This window comes from Mangifera indica, chromosome 2 (assembly GCF_011075055.1).
Source record: "Mangifera indica cultivar Alphonso chromosome 2, CATAS_Mindica_2.1, whole genome shotgun sequence".
In the NCBI taxonomy this organism is placed as follows: Eukaryota; Viridiplantae; Streptophyta; class Magnoliopsida; order Sapindales; family Anacardiaceae; genus Mangifera; species Mangifera indica.
Genome location: NC_058138.1, coordinates 618,054 through 640,326, shown reverse-complemented (window position 1 = coordinate 640,326; position 22,273 = coordinate 618,054). Strand labels below are relative to the sequence as shown.

General features: G+C 34.3%; 2 protein-coding genes across 3 annotated transcripts; one reads left to right on the top strand and one right to left on the bottom strand.

The window, feature by feature from the left end:
* Positions 1–2,719: 2,719 nt before the first annotated feature.
* LOC123203762 (serine/threonine-protein kinase TIO-like) lies at positions 2,720–13,109 on the bottom strand. The gene is made up of 22 exons (XM_044620234.1): positions 12,994–13,109; positions 12,839–12,913; positions 12,161–12,253; positions 11,784–11,858; positions 11,559–11,651; positions 10,167–10,230; positions 9,971–10,055; positions 9,357–9,429; positions 9,197–9,265; positions 9,028–9,108; positions 8,827–8,908; positions 8,582–8,734; positions 8,291–8,426; positions 7,488–7,659; positions 6,948–7,046; positions 6,324–6,866; positions 5,008–6,159; positions 4,500–4,733; positions 4,168–4,311; positions 3,999–4,079; positions 3,657–3,845; positions 2,720–3,216 (listed from the first exon to the last, which is right to left on the bottom strand). Exons 1-22 carry the CDS (start codon positions 13,081–13,083, stop codon positions 2,947–2,949), a joined length of 4,053 nt encoding a protein of 1,350 aa, XP_044476169.1. The 5' UTR covers positions 13,084–13,109; the 3' UTR covers positions 2,720–2,946.
* A 2,762-nt stretch (positions 13,110–15,871) lies between these two features.
* Positions 15,872–21,527, top strand: LOC123205432 (serine/threonine-protein phosphatase 4 regulatory subunit 2-like). 2 transcript variants are annotated; one of them, XM_044622392.1, is made up of 8 exons: positions 15,872–16,088; positions 16,582–16,814; positions 17,073–17,153; positions 19,100–19,148; positions 19,308–19,404; positions 19,813–19,865; positions 20,257–20,319; positions 20,963–21,527. In XM_044622392.1, the coding sequence occupies exons 2-8, from the start codon at positions 16,594–16,596 to the stop codon at positions 21,236–21,238; spliced, it is 840 nt and encodes a 279-aa protein (XP_044478327.1). In that variant the 5' UTR covers positions 15,872–16,088; positions 16,582–16,593; the 3' UTR covers positions 21,239–21,527. The 2 variants fall into 2 exon arrangements, with proteins under 2 accessions (XP_044478327.1, XP_044478321.1); XM_044622386.1 differs by having other exon boundaries at positions 15,875–16,088; positions 16,589–16,814.
* Positions 21,528–22,273: the final 746 nt, after the last annotated feature.

Genomic DNA, 22,273 nt, shown 5'->3' with positions numbered 1-22,273 from the left:
ATTATCCAAAATCTGTTAAATTTTTAGTTATGGTTAAAGGTAAAATTGTTATTTACCCATAATATTTAAAAAAACAAAAATTTATATCATTTTACCTCCTTATTTAGAAAACTAACAATTTTCTTCCAAAATTAAGTTTTGAAAAGTGATATTTCCCCTTTACCTAGATTTTTTGAATTTCACCGACGAATTTCTGACCAACGATGGCTGATCTCTCTCCCTCTCGATGTTGTTTCTCCCTTCAATACGTAATATCCAATCGATGATATTTGGATTTGATATAACCCAAACAAAATCTAGATGAAAAGTTAAAACTCTTTGTCTGAATTTTGTCGCATCCAAACATTGTCAATTAGATATTAAGTACTGAAGAGAGAGACAATATCGGGAGGGACAGAAAATTCATCGATGAAATTAGAAACCCTAGGTATATCATTTTCTAAAACTTAATTTTAGAGAAAATTGTTAGTTTTTCAAATCAAAGGGATAAAATGATAGAAACTTTAAATATTATTATTAAATAATAATTTTATCTTTAATCTTAATTGAAAAATTTAACAAATTTTAATTTATAAGTAAATATTTAAATTTTTAAAAATTAAAAGTAGGAGTTTGAGATTTCACTACACCTTATGTGGAAATAAGTCTTTTGGGTCCACAAAGTGAACAAACATAATTTTGTTGTTTAAAAAACTGTTATAACTAGGCTCTCCTTTCTTTAAGCTGCAAATTGATGTCATAGCTTGCTAGCGCAATCATAGTCTTGTAATAATAAAATTATATGTATCTATTTTAAGTAAAGATAAATATATATAAATATATATTTATTTATATATAAAAAATAAATATTCATAATATTAGTTTAATTCTAAATAACACTATTTCGAATAAATTAGTTATCCAAACAGATACCATACCAGAGTTACAAGAGAGAGTATAATTATTGCACGTTGGGTACATATAGTATAAGAAAGCCAAACATAGTAAATTTCCGAACAACTTTAAAGAATAAAAAGACATACCGTAGCATAATTAATACGAAAAAACAAAGCGATTGAAGATGGCTTACAGCAGAAGTCTTCAATGCATGCTTGTTTGCTGCATAATCGTTGCAAATGCAATCCTTGTGAATAATGAGGTCATTGAGGCGGAACCTAAAGAAATTGCAGACCTTCGAAGCTGTGAAAAGGAGTGTGCGAAGGAGCGACCTAGTGGAACCGACTGCCGCGAGTTGTGTGCAACTGAATGTGCATTCGGCGATGGTAATACTCGTGAGACTTTTTCATTTCATTTCAATACTCATTAAGTTTCATTCTCCACTTTTTTTGTGCCGGTAGGAACAATGTCTTCAGACCGGACTACTTTAATCCAATGGTTGAACTACAAATTGGGACAGTTTGAGTAATTCGACCATGTCAAAACTAGGTTTGATATGAACCAAGTTATCTCAGTGGCAAAAACTGATTATGCTCAAATTCGAGATAAGAGAGTCAATTCATTTTTAAAGCCAAACTAAATTTAAACTACAAAGGGTTTAGCTCAATATATCTTTCAAACAAAAAAATGGCTCGATTTGACCCACATTTGACTTGTAGTTTGATTTATTCTGAGTTTAACTTAATTAAATCATGTCAAATAATTTTAAAAATAACATTATTTTACCAATTATTAAAGAAAAATACTATCATTTTATCAATAAACCACTCAAACCATAAACTTAAGCTAAGTTTTGAATTTCAAATTTAGAGACTAATACGAACATATATCACTTTTAACTCTGGTTTGATAAACTCAAAAACACTTAATTTTTATCCAAAATTAAACTTTCCTATATGGGGTTGGGCTCTGGATTTTCAGTTGGATTTATTGAATTGATCGGTCTAAATTCAGGTTTCAAAACCATGGTTGCGACTAACAAATCTGTTGGTCTGACTAAGGTATTCAATTCACGCATGTGACTATACACTCAAATGTATCACACCATATATAATATTGGTAGATTGTGATGACGTGGTGATTTAAAATCTGGATTTTCATGGAGTTCGGTGGATGGACCTTTTCTTTGCGCATTGACCAATAGTTTTAGTCCAATATTTATGCACCATTTTATTTCTAGCTCAACCATTGCATGTCACTTTACATTAATATAAGTGTGCAATCTACAGTTAGGGTTTTTGTTTCTCTGTCTTCAAACTTCAACTCTAATAGAAAACTCTCTTCCTAGCCTGTCATTGTCTTCTGGATTTCATAACTATATTTAAAGTTGAGTTTTGCAAATGATAATTATTCTTCTTTCTTCTGTCATTACACAGGGGAATGCTGAGACTATGTTCCGAAATGGCTCGCCATTAAAGCAACATATGATATGCGTGTGCCAAAAGACTTGAAGATTGAAAGCAATAAGAAGATGATGATGGTTATGAATTATCAATATACTCTGTTCCGTATTAACTCTGCTAGCCACAAATAATGCAATTGATATATCTATCTGTGTATGACCGACCTATTAAAACTTGCTAATTATTCAATAAAACCACTAATTTATCATCTTATTTTATTTCTATTTAAGGACATCAATAGCCTTTTTAAAAAAAAATAAAAAAAAATACAAAAATATGAAAGAAAAATAACAAAGATTTTCAATTAAAATTGTTCCAGAACAGTGTATACCGAATTTCAAAATTTTGAAGTTTTGATTTGAAACTTCACTGTGGCAGACCTCTCATAGTACGTGGCATAAATTTAGAGGTTCAACTATTCTTGGTAGATTGAGTGTTCAATTCATATAAACACAATACATACTAACATACATATATATACTTTACACTATCCATAGTTTCAATCACATTTTACTAATTGATCTCTCTTTACGTCCAACTTTTATAATCACCATTAGTGATTTAGTGGAAAATTTTTCATAAAGACAATAGGACTCCTATTATAATATCAATTTGGTAATGCTGTCGTACCTGTAGCATCACCAACTTTGCTGATGATAACTGAGGCATAATTGGCAATGGTGGATTCTGGGGATTGGCAAAGGCGGCCGATCACTGGGAAAAGCTCTGATGATCGTAGAAAGTGTCTGCAGGGTTGGTGCGCACACATTTTTGCTAATGAAAATAGAGCTATCTTTAGAGGAGACTCGTTTACTGCATCTTTCCTACTTGGGTTTAAGGCCACTACTGAACAGTCTGCAACCAACTTCAACAGAGCCTGTACCATAACAATCAAAAGGAATCATAGATTCATAAGCATAAATGTCTCTTGTCGTTCAAAAAGATTTAACTAGAATACAGACTCTGTTGATGTCCAAATTTCTTATAGACCTTGCAAAAAAATTCATCAAGAATCTGCTTAAAAGTTTCAAAATGTTGGTTAGAATGGCCATTTATTCAATTGCTACAATGGCAAATCCAATTCGGAATATGAAACATAAAAGAAAATGCCTATCAGACTGATCTCAGGAACAACATATATGAAAACTTAAATTAATGAAGTCACAGAAATCCTGGTGATTGGTAGTAGTATTTAAAGTTTCATACTGTAAACTTTAGATCATTTATATTTTCCTTCTTAGAAACTTGCTTTCAGGTTTGAATCACCATAAAAATAAAAATGCTTATTTTAACACTTAATGAAGCACGGTTACGAACCTGCATGGCTCCTTTTGATACAATGTCTTCACAGAGCTTGTTGGAATTGCGAACAAGATTACTTAGAGCACCAGCAGCATTCGCTTTGGTCTTGTCTTCCTCAGCTGAAAGCAGTATATTTGCTAACTGTGGTATGGATCTCCTCAGTTCTTCATACAACACATCGTTATGGTAGGAAGCATTACCAATCTGGAATTAAATGAGGTTTGCTATGTCATTACAAATCTAGCAAACTGTGAATTTAATTTTTGAGAGCGTAATGGGAGAAATGTACTATCCGTTTTACAGAAAATTTAAGTTAAAAAGTATATGAAAACAACATTCAGAAAGAACAAAATGTACCGCAAAACATGCAAATTTCCTCGTTCGTTTGTCTGGATCAGCACATCGATCTATGAGGAGTCCAATAATCTGATGCTTTGCCTAGACAGTATCACATTAAGTTGCAAGGACATGTTAACAAAATTAATCTACAGGTTCATATGTTTAAAGCATGCACTAAGAGATTTACCAATGAAGTATAAAAGTAGGAGCTGTGGCGACACATGTTGCCGAGAGCACTGCAAGTCTTGGCACGCACATTGGGATCTTCATGGGTGAGATATTCTTTGAGGAACTCTAACATGGAAGCTCCATTAATGTATTCATAGAAACCCTGCAAGCTCATATCTTTTCAAATCTAACTAAGTGCATCATAAACATGAGTTCTAATAAATTATGCAAAAATTAGAAGATAATGCAGAATAAGAGAACACTTGAGTGATAAAACTGAAATCACTAATGATGAGTTAAAAGTTTGTATAATTGAGAGCTGAAAAACTGTTAATGGAAACAGAACCTAACCTTATCCATACGAGCTAGATCAGAAACTATCATCAAAACATCCAGTGTGACCTCTCTTGGACATGAGCTATCAAGCAGCCTTCTCACTCTGTTTGCATCCAACAAACCTTTGCCCACAAGCTGAATTGCAAGGGGCCGATGTCCTATCATTTTGGCAAGAAAAGCAACAGGCCTTCCCAAATCTTTAAAATCCATATGATCCAAGCAACGAAGTATAATGACTGGTACCCCAACCTGAAATTTTCAAGAATATGCGAATTAGCAATGTGCCGGTCTCTCAGCACTAGGAACACCCCAGTAAATCTGTAATAAAACATTTTAAATGCAGCTTATCCTCTGTCTCCTCTACCAAAGACCATAAAGGAAGAAGAAAAAAAATTTGACGTTGACATAATTTTCCAAATAGCCAACACTCTCTGAAAAACATGACAAAAAAAAAACCCCAAAAGCAAGAAGCTTTCACCACTCCATTCCCTAGCCTAAGATAGAAAGGAGAAGGAGATCTGACCTCTAGAAGGATCCTTATATATTTTCCCATTTCTTCCTCGATCGCTTTCACCATTTCTTTGTCTTCCATACATACTCGCCCACCTGGGGAACCCATGTTAAGAATAAACCCACTGTTTACAGAAGCAGTAGCAGAGGGCAAACTAGGAGCATTTTGTACAGCAACGAAGGGAAATGCTAAGACATCAATTACTGCATTTATTAAATCCCTAACTCCATCCTTCCCTCCACCAGGTCCACCCCAGCACTTCACAAGCTTGAGGTGAACATCGAATACCAAGTTACAGATGAGCTTCATGTGTTCATTCTTAAGCAAAATCTGACGAAAAGTTAAAACTCCACCCGGAAGGCAGTGACATATAGATGAAATTGCTGACACAACTCCAGTAGGTGATAACCCTACTCGATCTCTCGTGCTGTCAATTTCTTGAGGAGTATCACCATTGGCAAGTAAATCAATAAGAAGAAGGGGTATACCACTGGCAATCATCTGTTGTACAGCTAATGGTCCTCCCCATTTCAGTCTGGATTCTAACAAGCCAACGCATCCATCCCTAAGACCATGCCAATAGGAGAGAATACTATTTGAGTCACTAAAGCAGACTTCATCTGAATTACCTGATGTGATCTTAAGGTGATCACAAAGTGAGGCAGCTCGAGGAATCAAAGGTACTGCAATTTCAGAGATGGAAGACTCAACAGAAGCACCACTTTCAAGGGATAGAATGGATGCTAGAGCAAGCATGGCTGATGCACAATGAGGTTGAACAGATGCTTTAATTCTATCATCCGAAGAGAAGTGATGTGCAAGGATTGAGAGTCGAGAAAGCTGCTTCTTTGGGGTGGTTGTAAGCATAAACAGTGCTGAATTTCTTGAAGTTGACTTCAAACATTGAGCAACTGTTGCTAGGAGAAGGCAGGAATGCAGGACTAGGGCACAAGGATTGCTCCATTTGTACTTCACATTATTTGTTTCGCCCATTTGTTGATCTTTATTTAAAGACGAAGCACATAGAGATAATATAGAGAATATCTCTGCAACAACAGTGCCATCTGCTCCACCACTGACAACAGTAGTAACAGGGAGGGAACTGGGCAGGCCACAAAGTATGTTTGGAACAATTCCACTACGGAGGCAACACCTTGATAAAAGCTGAAAATTGACCAAAAAAATATATTTATATGGAAAGTGAGCATTTACTATCTCAGCATGATGCAAATAAAAGAAAACAAAATTTACTTGAATAATCTCAAATGACCAATATCTCCTGTTACTACACAGCAAAGAAGAAATTTCAGGAAACTAGGAACAAATACCTGAACAACAGCAGACAATGTTGCTTCTGTCCGTTGATGCAGGCAATGATTAATAGCAAACTGCACAGCCTTTGATCGGAGAAACCCTCTTGTCACTGCATCAACTATTCTTGCTGATTCCATCCCAACTGGTGATCCTCTGTCAGGGTCCCTGATGTCAAGCCGAAGTAAAGAATGACTCCGGAAAGCATTGAGAGGAAATAGGACAGCATTTTCCTTTGTAAAATGAATTTCCAGTGTGTCTATCAGTGACCACAAAGCCCTACATGCTTCACATGCAGCATGTAACAAATTTGAAGAACCAGCACTGAGACTTGCGCCTGATGTTGCTAAACAGAGACACAAATGGTCCACTAAACCAGATGTTTTAGCATGGTCTAATATCTGTTTCAGTGTTTCATTAACCACAGGAGCAGAAACTGTCTCAGAAGAAGGAGTTCGGGATGCTTTAAGATCCTGGGCTACTTTAGATAACATAATTGTGATGCAAGCAGTAGACTCAAAAAGAACCCTTCCAGAAGTATCTTCATTGGAAGAAACAACCTATATATAAACGGGATGAGAGAACTGGAAGAAGGCACATAAATTGTAGGAGGTCATTTTATATTATAGAAAGCATATGACCTGTGAAAAAATTTCCACTATGGCAACCCAGTGCGTGAAATATGAAGTGGAGATGCTGCTTCCACTGTTGTCAACCAGCATTTTAATAATTGAGAAACCCTGCAAATGTTGAGAATCACAGTTTGGCAACCATTATCAGTCATCATAGAAAAAAATAGACAACAAATTAATTTAGGACTTTTCAAGAGCCTGGAGCAAAGTTAGTACGTAATGTCAGCATGAATTCCATCAAGTTAAATTAAGAAAACAACATACTTACCAAGAGAGAACACATTTTCTGGAAATTCTATAATATTTTTCAATTATATCCAGTGTTTACATTTTGCACAGTTTTTTCAACATATAGTGCATAACCAATGAAAAAATTTCATGAGCCTATGAGTTTGGATTACAGTTCAGGTGCTAATCGTGATCGTGATGATTTTGTCAATCGAATTATGTCCACAGATAATCCCTTTTTTAAGTAGCATGCAAAATAGGCATGACACATACAGTTCAATTGAAGATTACAAATCAAATATAGAAAGCGGTGGTAGATACCTTCACTATTAGGTCATTGAGTTCTGAAGACTTTAAGCTTACTATTGTGGCTGTGAAATCAAGAAGTTCAGGTATTATTACATCCAGCAGCTCACTAGAACGAGTAGCACCTGCTGCAACTAGGTTTGAAAGAATTCTCAGCGACTGGTTTGAATTAAGAACATCTTCTTCCCTGTGTGTGTTTGAAAAGAAGTTAAATCTTGCCAATAAAACATACTAGGCATCTATCATAATGAATCAAGAACATGTGAACGGTTTAATAAGCCACAAAAACTAGTTTCCAGAAAAATGTCTACTGAGGTAAGTCAGTAACATTATAAAGCATCTTTTTATCGAACTCCCAACAAATGATCCCTACATGTGCTATATATCCTTGGCTCATCCTCTGTAAAAAGCAAATGTTGGAATGAGCTTAAACTGCTACCACGGATAGTTCATAGTTTTAGTCCGATTTTCTAATCATTTTAAAGGATCATTGTAGGAGACTTCTGCCCATCACCAAAAGTGTGAATAATTGAGAATATGTTATAACAGACAGTCCCTCAGAGAAAAACTATATTATTCCTGCAACTTTCACATTCCCTTTTTATGTTTTATATTTATATAGAAAGTTCAACTTCATGATCTCTCTTTAGACATAAGACAGAAATAGAGATTGAGTAAGCTGCTTACTAACAGCTTAATCAACTATGAAGCTCAAATTAGAGTTGTTCTAAAACTTCAAAGAATATTGATTGAAATATAATATTTCCTACTGTCACATCTAAAATAAATAAATAACGAGGCCTGAAGCCTGATTTCACCTCATATTTTTGGGTCCTTTGGACCATCTTTTGAGTGGTTGCAATATAAGTCTTACTGCTTCATCATCTTGACCAATTGTTAGTGCACCTTTAACTGTGCGTGAGTTATTTTCCAATCTGTTCAATACTTGGTTTCCTGAAGACAAATAACAAATGGATGTGGTATGTAAAGATTAAAGCATTTATGTGCAAATATATGACACTAATAATTTTGATTAATAGTAAAGCTAAACAATATCTAGTTGAATAATATGAACTTGCAACTCCATTGTTAAATTGCAATCCTTTCACCTGATGGCTTAACTTCGGTAGGACTTGCAAATCCTGGGAATTCCTCATGAGGTGAAGAATTGCCTTGTGTTGTGTTAGAATTATTTAACTGAGCATCACTTTGTGAGCCTGGTGCAATATTCTTCTGAAAAGCAACTGGAGAATTGCCTTTACCTTTGACATTACAATTTGGAGTGTTAAAAAAATGCTAGAGCCTAAATATCTTAAGTAAATTCTGTACTCATAGGAATTGGAAAGAGTCAAACCACTAGATGTTTGATTAGCATTTCCTTCGCTCTTCCATGCTGCATCACATCCCCTGACCAGAACAGTTGAAGCACGCAACTCCTGGAGATCGTTTGGTAATTAATAAAGTTTCTCAAAATTTATCATCAATTGAAGAAAATAGAATCCACAATAGATCTAAGAGATAAAGAGAATATAACATCAATATAAGCTAACATTACCCTAGCCTCCAATTCATCTGAGGTTTCTTTAACAAATGGATGTTCAAGAAGGGCAGGCCAAGTGAGTCGACTTTGTGGCACCTATTTCATATGATAACAGATCTCAGTTTAGAGATCATATATCAAAATAAGTCACCAAATAAACTGTGCATTTGGGTTACAAAACAACCTTATTAAGCAGTCCCTTCAAAAAGCTTCTGAAATTTGGACTCATATCGTCTGGATACTTAACTGGATCCTGGTTTACAAGGAGTAACTTAGCTTGAAGGTTTGCAAATATAAAGGTGAGCTGGAAAGCACAAAGTCATTAAAGATTTGAACCGATATACCTTGACAATATGCCTAATGAGTGCATATACTGAATTTGTATAAAATGGTGGTTGGCCAACAAATAATTCATACCTAGTAAAATGAAAAATTCTTCAGTTTAAGATGAACAACCAAAATTTCAAACTAATTGCCGAAGGAATTTAAGGAATTTGAACTATATATCAACCATAGAGTTGCCTTAGAAGACACTGAAGGCATACCAATTCAGTGCCTCCATCCTTCTTCCTGTCCTAGACATTTTAAAACGTAAAGTAAAGAGAGGCGGAAATAAATAGATAAACTACCATAGATATCTAGAATTTTGATCTGGCAAAAGTGCAAAACATAAAAGAGAAATCTATCAAACCTATGGACTATATTTTCAAATCAGATATTATTTCTAATGTTACTTAAGTCATATAGCAAAATGAAAATCGAATATAACTACAGATAAATCAACAATATAAATTTAAAATTGAAAAGTTGATTGGTACAGAGAACTTAAATTTGTCATGTACAAATAAATTTAAAGACAAATGAGCATACGATAAAATCCAATTAATTAGGCAATAAAGATAGTATGAAGTAAGATCAGGGGAATTTTTTAATGTTTTAAAAAAATGATTTAACATACAATATAACTCCAAGGGACCACAAATCTGCAGTGTGGTTGTAGGGCTGTTCCCGTACCAGCTCTGGAGCCATGTATAGAGGAGTTCCTGAAATTCATTAATAAAGACAGTGGTAAAAATTCTCAGCATTCCTAGAATCTTTAGGTTCACTTCCACCTTAAAAAGGAAAAACACATGAATTACTGAGATCATCCAGACCTTTTATGGATCTCAAAACCACAGTATTTGTAGACATTGCACGTGCAAACCCAAAATCACAAAGCTGACATGGAAAAGAGGATACACATTAGAAACTAGCTAACACAGAAAATTTGTAGAACATATCCTTAGTGAGACACATAATATGACCATAAATAACAAAATCATAATAAGCTATGTTAGTAACTCATGTGATTATAGTTCAGAGATCAAACTATGGAAACATTTCTTCATAAAGTCAATGTTTGAAATACAAGAGTAGAGTCAAGAATGCACATGAACCTTTCTGCAAAGCAAAGTGAAGAGGAAGGTCTATTTGCTTGAGTTTGTGAGACCCTAGACTAGCCAAAGCAACCCCTTAGTTGAGAAAGTGAGAGACATCAATAGGCAAAGCAGCTGGGATTAGAAAATAAGTAGGCAGTAGTATGGCCTGTTGTAAATCTAATATCTTTATATCCGTTAAGATCTGTTCATTGCAAGCAATATTATGATTCATATACTAACTAAAACCATACTTGTTTTCTACTTTTTCCTGTCAACATCAAAGTCATGATATCTAGCAATTATGTGCTTTTACTTAAAGTCCTCACCACACAATCAGTGCTCCTAGTTAGGATAGACTTTCTAACACCAATGGAAATTGAAATATTACTTTCAAATAGATAAGCAAAAAACAAGATATTTGAATTCCATCAGAAATTGATTGTTTAGCTCATTTTAAACACCAATAGTAAGTAGCTCTTTGCCAAAACTCTGTATTTTTCTCCACAAAAATTGACACAATGCATTTCCTAGGAACCTATAGATTCTATATTGGAATTAAATTAGCTTAAGATGAAATTATCTGGATTGCCTCTACTATGTTATTGCATTCCAAACACTAGATACAATGCCTCAATTGACAAAACGAAGAAGCAAGCATACATTAATGCATCCTAGGCCAAGATGGCCATAACATTAGACTATTATTTATTATTTGGAAAATGAAATATGCTTATTGAGATCCTTAGCATTTAAAATGTTCTCTCTACTGATTTCAACTAACAGTCACAAAGTCAAGTATGATTATTCTTAGTCCCATAACCGTTTGAACCATCCATAAAGATAAGTATTCCAAATATGATATACAGAGTTGAAATTATAGGATCAGTGAATCATCCAGCTCTCCATTTTAGTGCATAGAGCTGCTGCTTGGGATAATCAGGACACTAGAACACTCAAACTATTAAACTAAAAAAAATAACTATAACTAAAATTAGAAGCAGCTTTACACAAGACAGTATAATGTTAGACTAATAAAATTGCACATATGAATTATTCTTATGCCAAATGACAGTTAAAAAAACAGATAAGAAAATTTTAAAACAAATGTATGTTATTAAACCATTCAACCTTGACAACAGAACCAGCGCCAATAAGAATGTTTTGTGGCTTCATATCACGATGGATGATGCGGTTTGAATGCAAGTAATGCAATGCTCGCACCTGCAGTTTGTTAAACAGATAATTCAGATTGAGAGGGCAAATTCAAAGCCAAAAGAACAGATACTTGAATCTTGTGTAATCAATTAATAACCATGGCTAATAAGTAGGCAATATTTAATAAGAGGGATGTACCAATTGCTTTGCAATTGCCTGTACTTGTTCTTCTGGGAGGCATTTATCATCCTCAAGAATCTCAAATAGTTCACCCTACATATCAAGACACATCAACAATGTCTCAACCATTTGAACATGCTTTTTAAAAAACTTTTTGGGTATATTAGTAATTTTGAATGTCAAGTAGAGAAAAGAGTATTGATAATAGAGGCTACAAAAGTAGTCTAGATGTCTGCTAATGTAACAGCAACCTCACTGTGCATTGGGACAAATAACAATACAAAAGTTTACAGTATGATACAAAAACATTTCAAGGAAAATGCACCAGTCTGGGCAAGTACATTGCATAAATCCATAGTTTACAGCTGCACATAATGGAGAAAGGAAGAGATTACTTGTGCAAATTCTGTAACAACACAAAACTCTTGTGGGCTTTCAAAGGAATCAAGCATTTCAATTATATTCTCATGCTTCAACTTTCTTAGAATCTGCAATAAAAATCAAAGAAATTAATAAATTGTTATCACCATTAGACAAAGGGTAGGACTTTCAAACTTGATAAATTCTCATGGACAAATGGTAAACAAAACTACTTTGCTAAATATGGAAAGAACTTGAGTGGCAAGGGGCAACCAAGTCTTCTATACAATTTTCTCTCCATGAGTTAGTAGTGCATCAGTAGAAAGCACTTTCCATAAATATACTTAAACAGTGCTTTTTAGGGGGCAAACTAATCAAATGCATCTCTGCAGAGCATTTCAAGTACCTTTTGTACTCAAAAAAGTGGTTTCCAGGAAACACCTATAAGATGCTTCAAAAGGAACAATATTTTTATATGCAAAAAGTATTTTATCTATTCAGCAAAGCAATGTAAAATTAACATAAAAGGCATAACATTTGAATTTTTGAGAGCACTATTAGACATGTTAAATGCACAATGAATCTTACTCTACCATAGACATCTTATTGATTCTAGCTTTTCCAAATGATATATCACTACCCTTAAGAAAGAAAATAAACCCTTTTTCTATTAAAAAGGTTTATTTCATACAAGAAGAAAGTAAGTTCAATACCTCAATTTCCTGGCGCAAATTGTGTATGTCTTTCTCACTTTTCCCGTGCTTCATGATAAATTTCATTGCAACAGTCTGAAATCAACAAAGAAAATTGACGCTCTTACACTAGAAAATAAACTACTGACAAGAGCATAAAGAAATTGAAAAAGTACCTGGCCTGTGTACTTCCGTCTCCCCTTGTACACCTTCCCAAAGGACCCCTCACCTACAAGCTCAATTACATGGTAGTTTTCTACTCCCATCTTTAAGCAGCCAATCAAAACACCTAAGTCTCTGCACAAACTAACTATAGCTCAAACTTAGCTTTAAACTTCAACAAATTTCAAAACCCAACTTCCATACCTAGTCATATTCACTGAATCTCCTTCATTAATGAAAAATTCTTTAAAAAAAAAAAAGGCTATTAAAAATTAATTCCTACCAAATCTAAAATCCTATTTCTTTAAACTACATTGTAGACTAACCTATGCTCCTTCAAAACTCAAACTCACTTCATAACTTATAATTGCTTAAAGTTTATCAATCCAACGAAGATCAAAACCCAATTTATCTGAACCCCAACTAAAACTAAACAATTCCTTTAAAACTCAAATTCTCTGAGTAAACAAACAATTCATCAATATGAACTTTCACACAACCAAATTCAAAAGTAAATTTTAATAAACCATTCAAATTTGACTAATGAAAACCTAAACCTATAGCAATCACAACCAGAGATCTTTCAAAAATGAAAAAGAAAAATAGAAATAAACAGAACGAGCTAATTCTCAAAGAACCTGAAATGAAAAACTATACACATTCAAGTTATCTCTTTCATAACAAGTAAATCGAACGAGCTAAACCTTGAAAATCTCAAATAAGTAATACCGGTTAATCAAAAAGAGATACGAAGGATCAAGAGAGAGATTAGCTGAGATTATCAGCTACACATTCAGATTGTCAGTAACGGAGAATCTGAAACTGGCGAAACTATATACAGTCAGATCAGCAAGTTGAAATTTAAAAAAATAAATAAATAAATGGAGCGAACTTCAATATGGAGAATCGATTAATTACGAAGAAATGAAAGATCGAGACTCTGAGAGAGAGAGAGAGAGAAACCTGAGTTCAACGGTTACAGAGTTGAGTGAGTTGGACTTTGAGAGAGAGAGAGTGAGAGAGAATTTGAAATGAAAATGGCTGCAACTCCCGCCCGAGTTATTTTGAAGGATATTTAGTTTGGTTTTGGTTCCTCTACGGTACTGACTGTACAATTCGTGCTGACAGTACCACGTCAGCAGTAAAATTTCTGCTAATAATGCCACGTCACCAGTGAAAGATGGGTTACTAGTAGGGCTGGATTCGAGCCGAGCCGAGCTCGGCTCGCTGCCAGCTCGGGCTCGGCTCGACCTTTTAATGGCCGGCTCGAGTTCGGCTCGAGCTCAACTCGAGCCGAATTCGGCTCAGCTCGAGTTCGGCTCGTTTTTAGTTCGGCTCGGTAACGGCTCGGTTCGGCTCGTTTTTTATATCAAAACGACACCGTTTTGTATATATATTTGGATTAAAACGACACCGTTTTGTATAAAAAAATTTTTTAAAAAATATACCGAGCCAACTCGAGCCAGCTCGGGCTCGACTCGAGCTCGATCAAGCCGAGCTGAGCCCGACTCGTTTCGGGCTTGAACCAAGCCGAGCCGAGCTCAAGCTCGAGCTAGCTCGGCTCGAATCCAGCCCTAGTTACTAGACCTATTATCTGCCACAACTTGTGGATGGTTATGTAGGAGGTTAATTCGATTGACATTGAATCCAAACAAGAGTAAGTTTGAATTAATTTGAATTCAGAAAAAGTTACAGTAAATTTGATTAAAAAGTAATTAAATCTGAATTTTATCTAAACAAGTTTAAACATATATATTTATGTCGATTTGAATATAATTTATTTTATTAAAATGAATCCAATATTTAAACCAAATTTTATTTATTTAATCTTAACTCAGAATTTAAATTTTAGCAACTTGAATTAAATGTAACCTTAGTTAATTCAATACAATCTTTTTTTTTTTTTTTACTATTAAATATCCTCTAAAACATACCAAATGGAACTCTAGAAAATGTCCCAGTCCTCCAATTGATATCCTCCCTCACCTTCCTTCTCCTTCTAATTGATCTGTATTAGATGACCCTTGGACGCCCAAAGTGAAAATTTAATGAAGACTAAATTTAGAATTTGATCAACCAACTATGTCTCAAAAACTTGGATAGAAGATCTTGTTTATTGGTGCATTTGAGTTGAATCATGCTCAAATAAAAATTAATTAAAACTCAATTTAAATTTAAAATAACTAACTCAAAAAATAATAAGTGATATTATGAATAAAAAAGTGAAAAAATTATGAAAGTAAAATAATAAATAGAGAAAAAAATAACTAAATAAGAAGAATTCTAATATAACGACATTAATTAATCTTCAAACTCGAGACAAATTATCAAATTGAAACTTTAATTTGAGCCCTTTTTGAGTTAACTTGTTCAAATCAAATATGAATTCAAGTTTAAATTAACTTGGTTTAAATTCATCTTTAATCTTGTTTTTGACATTATTAAATAATTAAACAAAAACTTGGTACATAGTAATCAATAAACCATGCGATGTTGTAGCCTACACGTAGTCTAGCAATACATTTTTACGTGCACAACTTCTTAGGTATTTTTTTTAAATTTCTTTGATAATTCACACATAGCAAGGTTGAATTTGAGTCAAATCAAGTTTGAGCTCAATTTGATTTATATATAATAGAGCTCAAGTTCGAACTTGTGGAGGCCAAACTCAAATTCAGTTTAACTAGTTTCGAACTCAAGTTTTTAACTATTTTATTATTAAAATGACATCATTTTAATATATATTGATTCAAATGATGTCGTTTTATATTAAAATTTTTAATTAAAAAATTTGGGTAGTAGCTCGAGCTCGAACAGGCTCGGTTCAAGTCTAGTGCTAACACATAGTCTAGTAATGTATTTTTTCACTTTTAAAAGTATAGGGCTATACCAATAGTTCTTGAACCTTTGGGGATCTACATGTATTTTACGCTTTACAATTTTCAGTTTAACTCGCATGTTTTCTGGGTTCTTCAGTGATCCAGTTCTAGTCTATATCTTCGTCAGATCGCCAGCACGACCCGATTCGTCGCGTTCGCCCCAAATCAGGTCCAGCCTCTCCAGTCTTCAGTAAGCTCTCATCTTCGTCACGAAACCGAAACTGTCAGAGGTTCGTAATATTTTCTCTTTGTTGTTTCGTTTTATCGGCTTTGACAGCACGCCGACTGTTTGTGAAATCGTCTCAGCGGGAAATTTTATTAAGGCTGTTTCTCTCTTGCTTGTTTATTTGATACTATTTCAGTAGACCTTTTTATACTGTCACTTATAGTACCGAGCTACTTAAGAACTATGGGCCGTGACAAGAATGCTACTAACCGTAGGTTGGGCAATTGATATTGCTGGAACAATACATAGTTGCCCACATTAATGTTGTTTTTTATACGTTGTTATGTTAGGTATCAAATTGATGTTGGATGTTAGAAATTGGAATGGTAAAAAGTGTGATTATATGATTTTGTGTTTGCTTGAATTTTTCATCCTGACAGTGGTTCCAGGACTGCTGCTCTTATCCTTGTTTTAATTGGTTTGAATTCATGAATTCTTAAAGTTTTTGTCAACTTAGCATCCAGCGTGGATGGCATCTAAAATTTTTGTCAACTTAGCATCCAGTGTGGATGGCATCAAAGGAAGGCACTCTGCAGTCAGTTGATGAACATCATCCAGTTGATCAGCAGCATCCAGTTGAGCAGGAGCATTCAGTTGATCAGCAGCACTTAGTTGATCAAGGGCATTCAGTTGAGAAAGAACATGTAGTTGATAAAGAACATTCAGTTGATCAAGAGCGTTTAGTTGATCATAACCATGACAAAATGGATGCTGATGTCTTGAATCATGGGTACTTACTACTTTGTTGCATAGTACTGGATTCAGAATAAATCTTACTTTTTATTGTAAATTACTTAGCATATAAAGGGTATTTTTGGATTTGTTTGTGTTGAAGGCCTTTTTTAAAAGCTTTTGGGTGAAAGTCATTTTATGAAAAGCACTTTCTGGGAGTACCTATGATATGCTCTCCAGAAAAAACTTCAAGTGTGTCTCTTATCTAAAATTTTCTTTCTTGAGAACACTAACCAAGTGTTCTACTTGATTTCAGAGTTTCAGAACCAAACCCTGATTTTAATGAAGAAGAAGTCAGACGCACACTGGAAGTCATTGCATCCAGTGGGAAGTTTTGGTATGACTTACTCATATTCCCTTATTATAGTAGTGCATGGCAATTTGAGTGCTTGCGTTGTGTATTGATTTGTTCTTCGCTATATTATGTTGCATATGATGCATAAGCAATGGTACACTATATTATGTTGATTTGTTCTTCACTATATTATGTTGCATATGATGCATAAGCAATGGTACACCTCCTTTCAGCCAAAAGAGAAAAGTACAGACACATACTCATATGTTTGCTGTGTTGACTATGATTGCCTATGGTACCATTGTCTACCTAGAAATCCTTTTACTTTGTTTTCATCTTGATCATCTTTCAAACTGACATGGCAGTAGTTAGTATATGAATAGGGTGTATTTTGCTCAGCCAATAGCTGTAAAGTTCTGTAGCAATATATTGCTTTTATAGAGTATTTTGTTTGACAATTAAAACAGTCTGCATCAATTTGTTCATTCATTAAGATCATACTATCTGAGGAAAGAGACGTCTAATCCAAAAAATATTTGTTCTAGAGAAATGAGGAAACAGTTAATAATGATTTGGGAGTTTAAAAGTTGTCTTAAACTCTTACCATTAGATCCTTATAAAAGCAATTTCTCATGGAGTTATATCTATTAGATGCTTGACCAGAAGAAGACATTTCTCTCCCTTTTTATTACTTCTGCAAGCACAAATAAGTGATTAAAAGTCAGCTTTGGGTCCAGCTGTTGAAATGTCTTGGGCTATCTTCTTTTGTTCTGAGGTTTCTTAAATCAAGTTGCATTGCCTGCATACTTGTAAGTAAAGGCACTCACCTTGGTTATCAACAGTGGGCAGCAGCACCAGCACTGTTACAGTGCCACTACTTGGTCTGGCATTCACCAGAATGCTTCTACTCCATCATGATTTTCAACATTGTCATTTTTGTCATTGCTTTATGAGAAACATTTGCATAGTGCCTTTTTTGCTTCTGTGATGATCTGAGTTTTGGAAAATTTATATTTGGGGGAAAAGGGTTAGGGGTCATTCGATTAGTTTTTAAAAGGTGCAATATTGGTGGTTATTTAGTGGTTGGAATCTGAAAATCAGGATGAGGTGGGGTTTAATGAGATAATGAGTGCTAAGGTTGTACTAGGGCTTATTGTTACTTGTTAAGAAATGATCAAGGCAAGCTAGAAAATATGATTCAGATCAATTAAACCTGTATTGGATAGATGTAGGAAAATACTAGAGGGTATTACAAAAGCATGAGAAGGAGGAAGAATGGAACAGGAGAACATTTACAGCAATCTTTGAGTGAACTCAATGGAAGCAAGAGAAACTCTAGCCCCTATTAGTTCTTTCTGCCATCCTAGTAACAACATTATTCTTTTTAAGATACTAATTAACGTATCATTATATAGTCTAATGTTGGATTCTGTGATGCATATACTGAACTTACCGTCATAATACAATCAGGTAGTTCATATTGATATTGATATTAATAGCAAGGAAATGAGTAGTGTTAGAGTTTCCTGGTCATAGATAGGCCTCTGCTTATCCAGTCTATGGGGTTGGGGTGCAGAGCAATAATCCTGCTAAAAGGATTTAACTCCTTTTAAAATTAAAGTCTTGAGAAAGTATTGTACCACTGCTTTTTGTTTATTAAATTGATTGTGATTAAATTTGGTGAAATCTGGTGGTGCTTGTACAACTTCTGCATGTTATTAATTTACAACCATTCCGAGAACTTGTTATCCATGATTGTCCTTTTAAATTCTGAGCTGTGGGTACTGATTTTGTATGATTTAGTACTAGTATTTAACTGTGTGCAGCATATATATAGTTAATTGCTCTTCAATATCTTTGTGGCCATGTACTTTGGAAGTTCGCTTGTTTTTGTCTTATTTTTATCTGCTCTGACTAAAATACACAAAAGGGTAAATGCAGTGGTAAATATGGATTCCTGTTGAGTAATAGAGTGTATTCTACTGTAGGCATGATTGGGACAAACTGAAGAGCATGCTATCCTCTCAGCTGAAGCAGGTATGGGGAGGTATGCTAGTATGTGGGTCTCAAGTTACTTGACAATGGTCACATGCAGATTTTTAAAATCTTCCAGTAGAAGAGTGTACACCATTGTTCCTGCAATCTTTTAGTTTACAGCTGATCCTAATTCCTTCCTCTTGTGAATTTATCATGAAGGTCCTGCTAGAATATCCCGAGTCAAATATGACTACTGAACAGCAGACCGCTTCTGTAGGAGAAACTTACCCTGAACTGTTGAAGCGACTTGACGAAGGTAATTTTCTTGTTATGCCATATGTCTGCTTTTTTATGCTGTACTGAGATGAGTAATAGGCAAACTGTGAGAGTTATGGATAGTGCAATGTGGGTGACAAATAGATAAGCCAAGTTCCTTATGTGGCTTGTGTTTGATTGAAGTGAATTTGTTAAGGGCTTGAACTTGGGGGACTACCCTATAACTAATTGATTGAGTTGGTATCTGTCACCTGTCTTCTTGCTTTTGTGGTAAAATAGAAAAGTTTAAGGAGAATGGAAAGATTAGGTGGTTAATCTGTTTTTTATTGGAACAAGAGAGACCACATATATGTGACATTGATTTCTTTTTCCCAAATTAGTGTGTTCTATGATTTTTTTTTTTCATTTGTCTTGCAACTATTTACATATGTTTCTTTATGCTTTACAGCACTTTTAAGTTTCGATGAAGGTCCTCCATTTACCCTGCAGAGGCTTTGTGAGGTTACTATCTTTTGTCTACATTTTCATACATAGTTGTTCATATTTATTGAGAACATGCCCATTTTACCAAATATTGGGAAAGTTGACAATAATGTCCAAATATTGTTCCCTGATTCTTCTTTCTTTTTAATTTTCACCCTGCTTGGACTTTTAAAAGGAGATCAATAATATGGTTGCAAGCTTGATAGGATCCTTTACCTTATGAAATTTGCAAATCAAACATTACCCCAAAAAAAAAAAAAAAAAGAGGAAGAAAAGGCATCAGCAGTGAACAAAATCTAGGGTTTGGTTACTATACTTTTCTGATATCTGTTTTAGATATTATCCAGCTATAACCTTCAATACTTATGGAGTCTGTCTTATCTTCTAATTTGGATTTTGTATTGAACAGATCCTTTTGGCTGCTCGGAGTATTTATCCAAAACTCTCAAAGCTTGCTTTGGCACTTGAAAAAGTATGTTGGTTGATAAGACATTTTTATATATTCATTTTTTTTTTTTAAATTTTGGCATTGTCATTCAATGAACTTGGGGTGTAAGTGAGCTGAGCTTGAGTTCAACTCTCAAGTTGAGCTCAAACTTGATGTTTGCTAGCTTGATAAACTTGTGAGCTTATGACTCGACTTGAGCAAAATATCAGTAAACCTTTAAAAATTTTAAATCTTACATCCCTAGAATTTTAATCTCGAGTTTGAATGAGATTATTGATAAATATATAAACTATGATGTTTAAATATAATTTTTTGAAGATTAAGAGGTTTAAATTTAATTTTATGAGCTGAGCTTAAGTTTGATGTTCCTTTGGCGAGCTTGAGTCAAGAATTTTTTAGTTTGGCAAGCTCGAGCTAAGCCTTAATGTTATTGAGTCAAGTTCAAGTCAAACACTATTTGATTGAGGTTGATGACACCCCTAAATAAAGTCATGGTGTGCCCTACTCGATAGATAGAAGGAGCCAAAAATTTGGTGATATTGAAAATATAAAGATGCCATGAACTCCGAAATTAAAGAGAATCGATGCACCATGCTATTTGGTTCACCTTTGTTCATTTTCTTGCTATATTTTCCAGGTTATTATTTTGACGTTGGTTGGTTTGCAGAATTTGTCAGTGACATCCACATTGACTGTTTGTACTGATCCATATCCACAAGCGGTGATTCAAACTCCAAATGAAGCAGAAAAACCAAGTGAAGAGCTTCACTTGCAGTCTAATTCAATACAGAATGGGGTTGAACCTATAGTTGAAGACAGGGACGAGGTTATGGCAGAGGTAGAGCAGGGTGATATTGACGATGAAATGGCCATTGATATGGAAGCTTTAGAGGAGATAGTTGGATCATCAGAAACAGATGCCACACCAACGACGAATTCCTAGGTTTCTAGTAAGTCTTTCCAGTCGACTTTCTACCCCGTCTTTACACATCTCCTGATTCCATATATTTTCTCTTAGAGAGTGACATGGCTGAGGTTCATATTTCTAAAATCTTCAACTAAGAGTCAGCAAGGAAAATGCTAGATTCTTATCACATGAAATCACCACAAATTATATCTATTCTTGTATTTCCTTGGATGCTATGCTTTTTGATCAGGGTTCCTGGCTTGTCAAATCTAATGTGTTTTTGTTGTCTCAGAAATTTTATGAATGTTAGAACGGTTCTGTTTTTTGTTTTTTTTCGTTCATGGTGATTTGGTAGAGAAATCTGAACTTATCGCAAAATGCAATATATAACCCAGTAGATAAAACTGCTTCGGTTTGAGTTTAATTCATTCAAGTCAAACATCGAGCTGAACTCAAGATCCACCCCTTGTTGAGGGTCTAATGGACTTGATATTTTGAAATACACTAATTTAGAACTTTTATTTCAGTTAATGATTCTGGATGCCTTGTTTATGGTGACGGTCTAATTGACTTGGTATGTTGAAATAACTTAATCTGGAGTCTGATTTCCGCTGGGCTCAGCTTGAGGGAGCTAAATTCAAGCTAGGGTAGCCCTAACTTGAGTGCAAATCGAGTTAGTGTGAATTAAGTGAGTCATTTTGACACTTTTTGAAGGCTTCTCCAATAAAATCATCACCATTTCCAGTTAGTTTGAGAGGTTTTTTCTTACTTTGAGTTGAGTTCAAACCACTCTTATGTTCAATTTGAACCCACTCTAGTTAGAGGGAATTATGTAAGCACAACAATCCCATAGGGATTATTGTTTGATTACCAACCAAGAATGACCTCAATCCAAAAGAACTATGAATAAGATAAAATTATAATATTGAATTTCAAATATATTTTTTTTTACTTTTTTTAGATTAATAAAATTATATATATCAAAATTTAAATATTTAATTAAATATTCAGATGATATTTTATTATTTGATTAGATAATTATAAATTAAAGATAAAATAATATCTAATTAT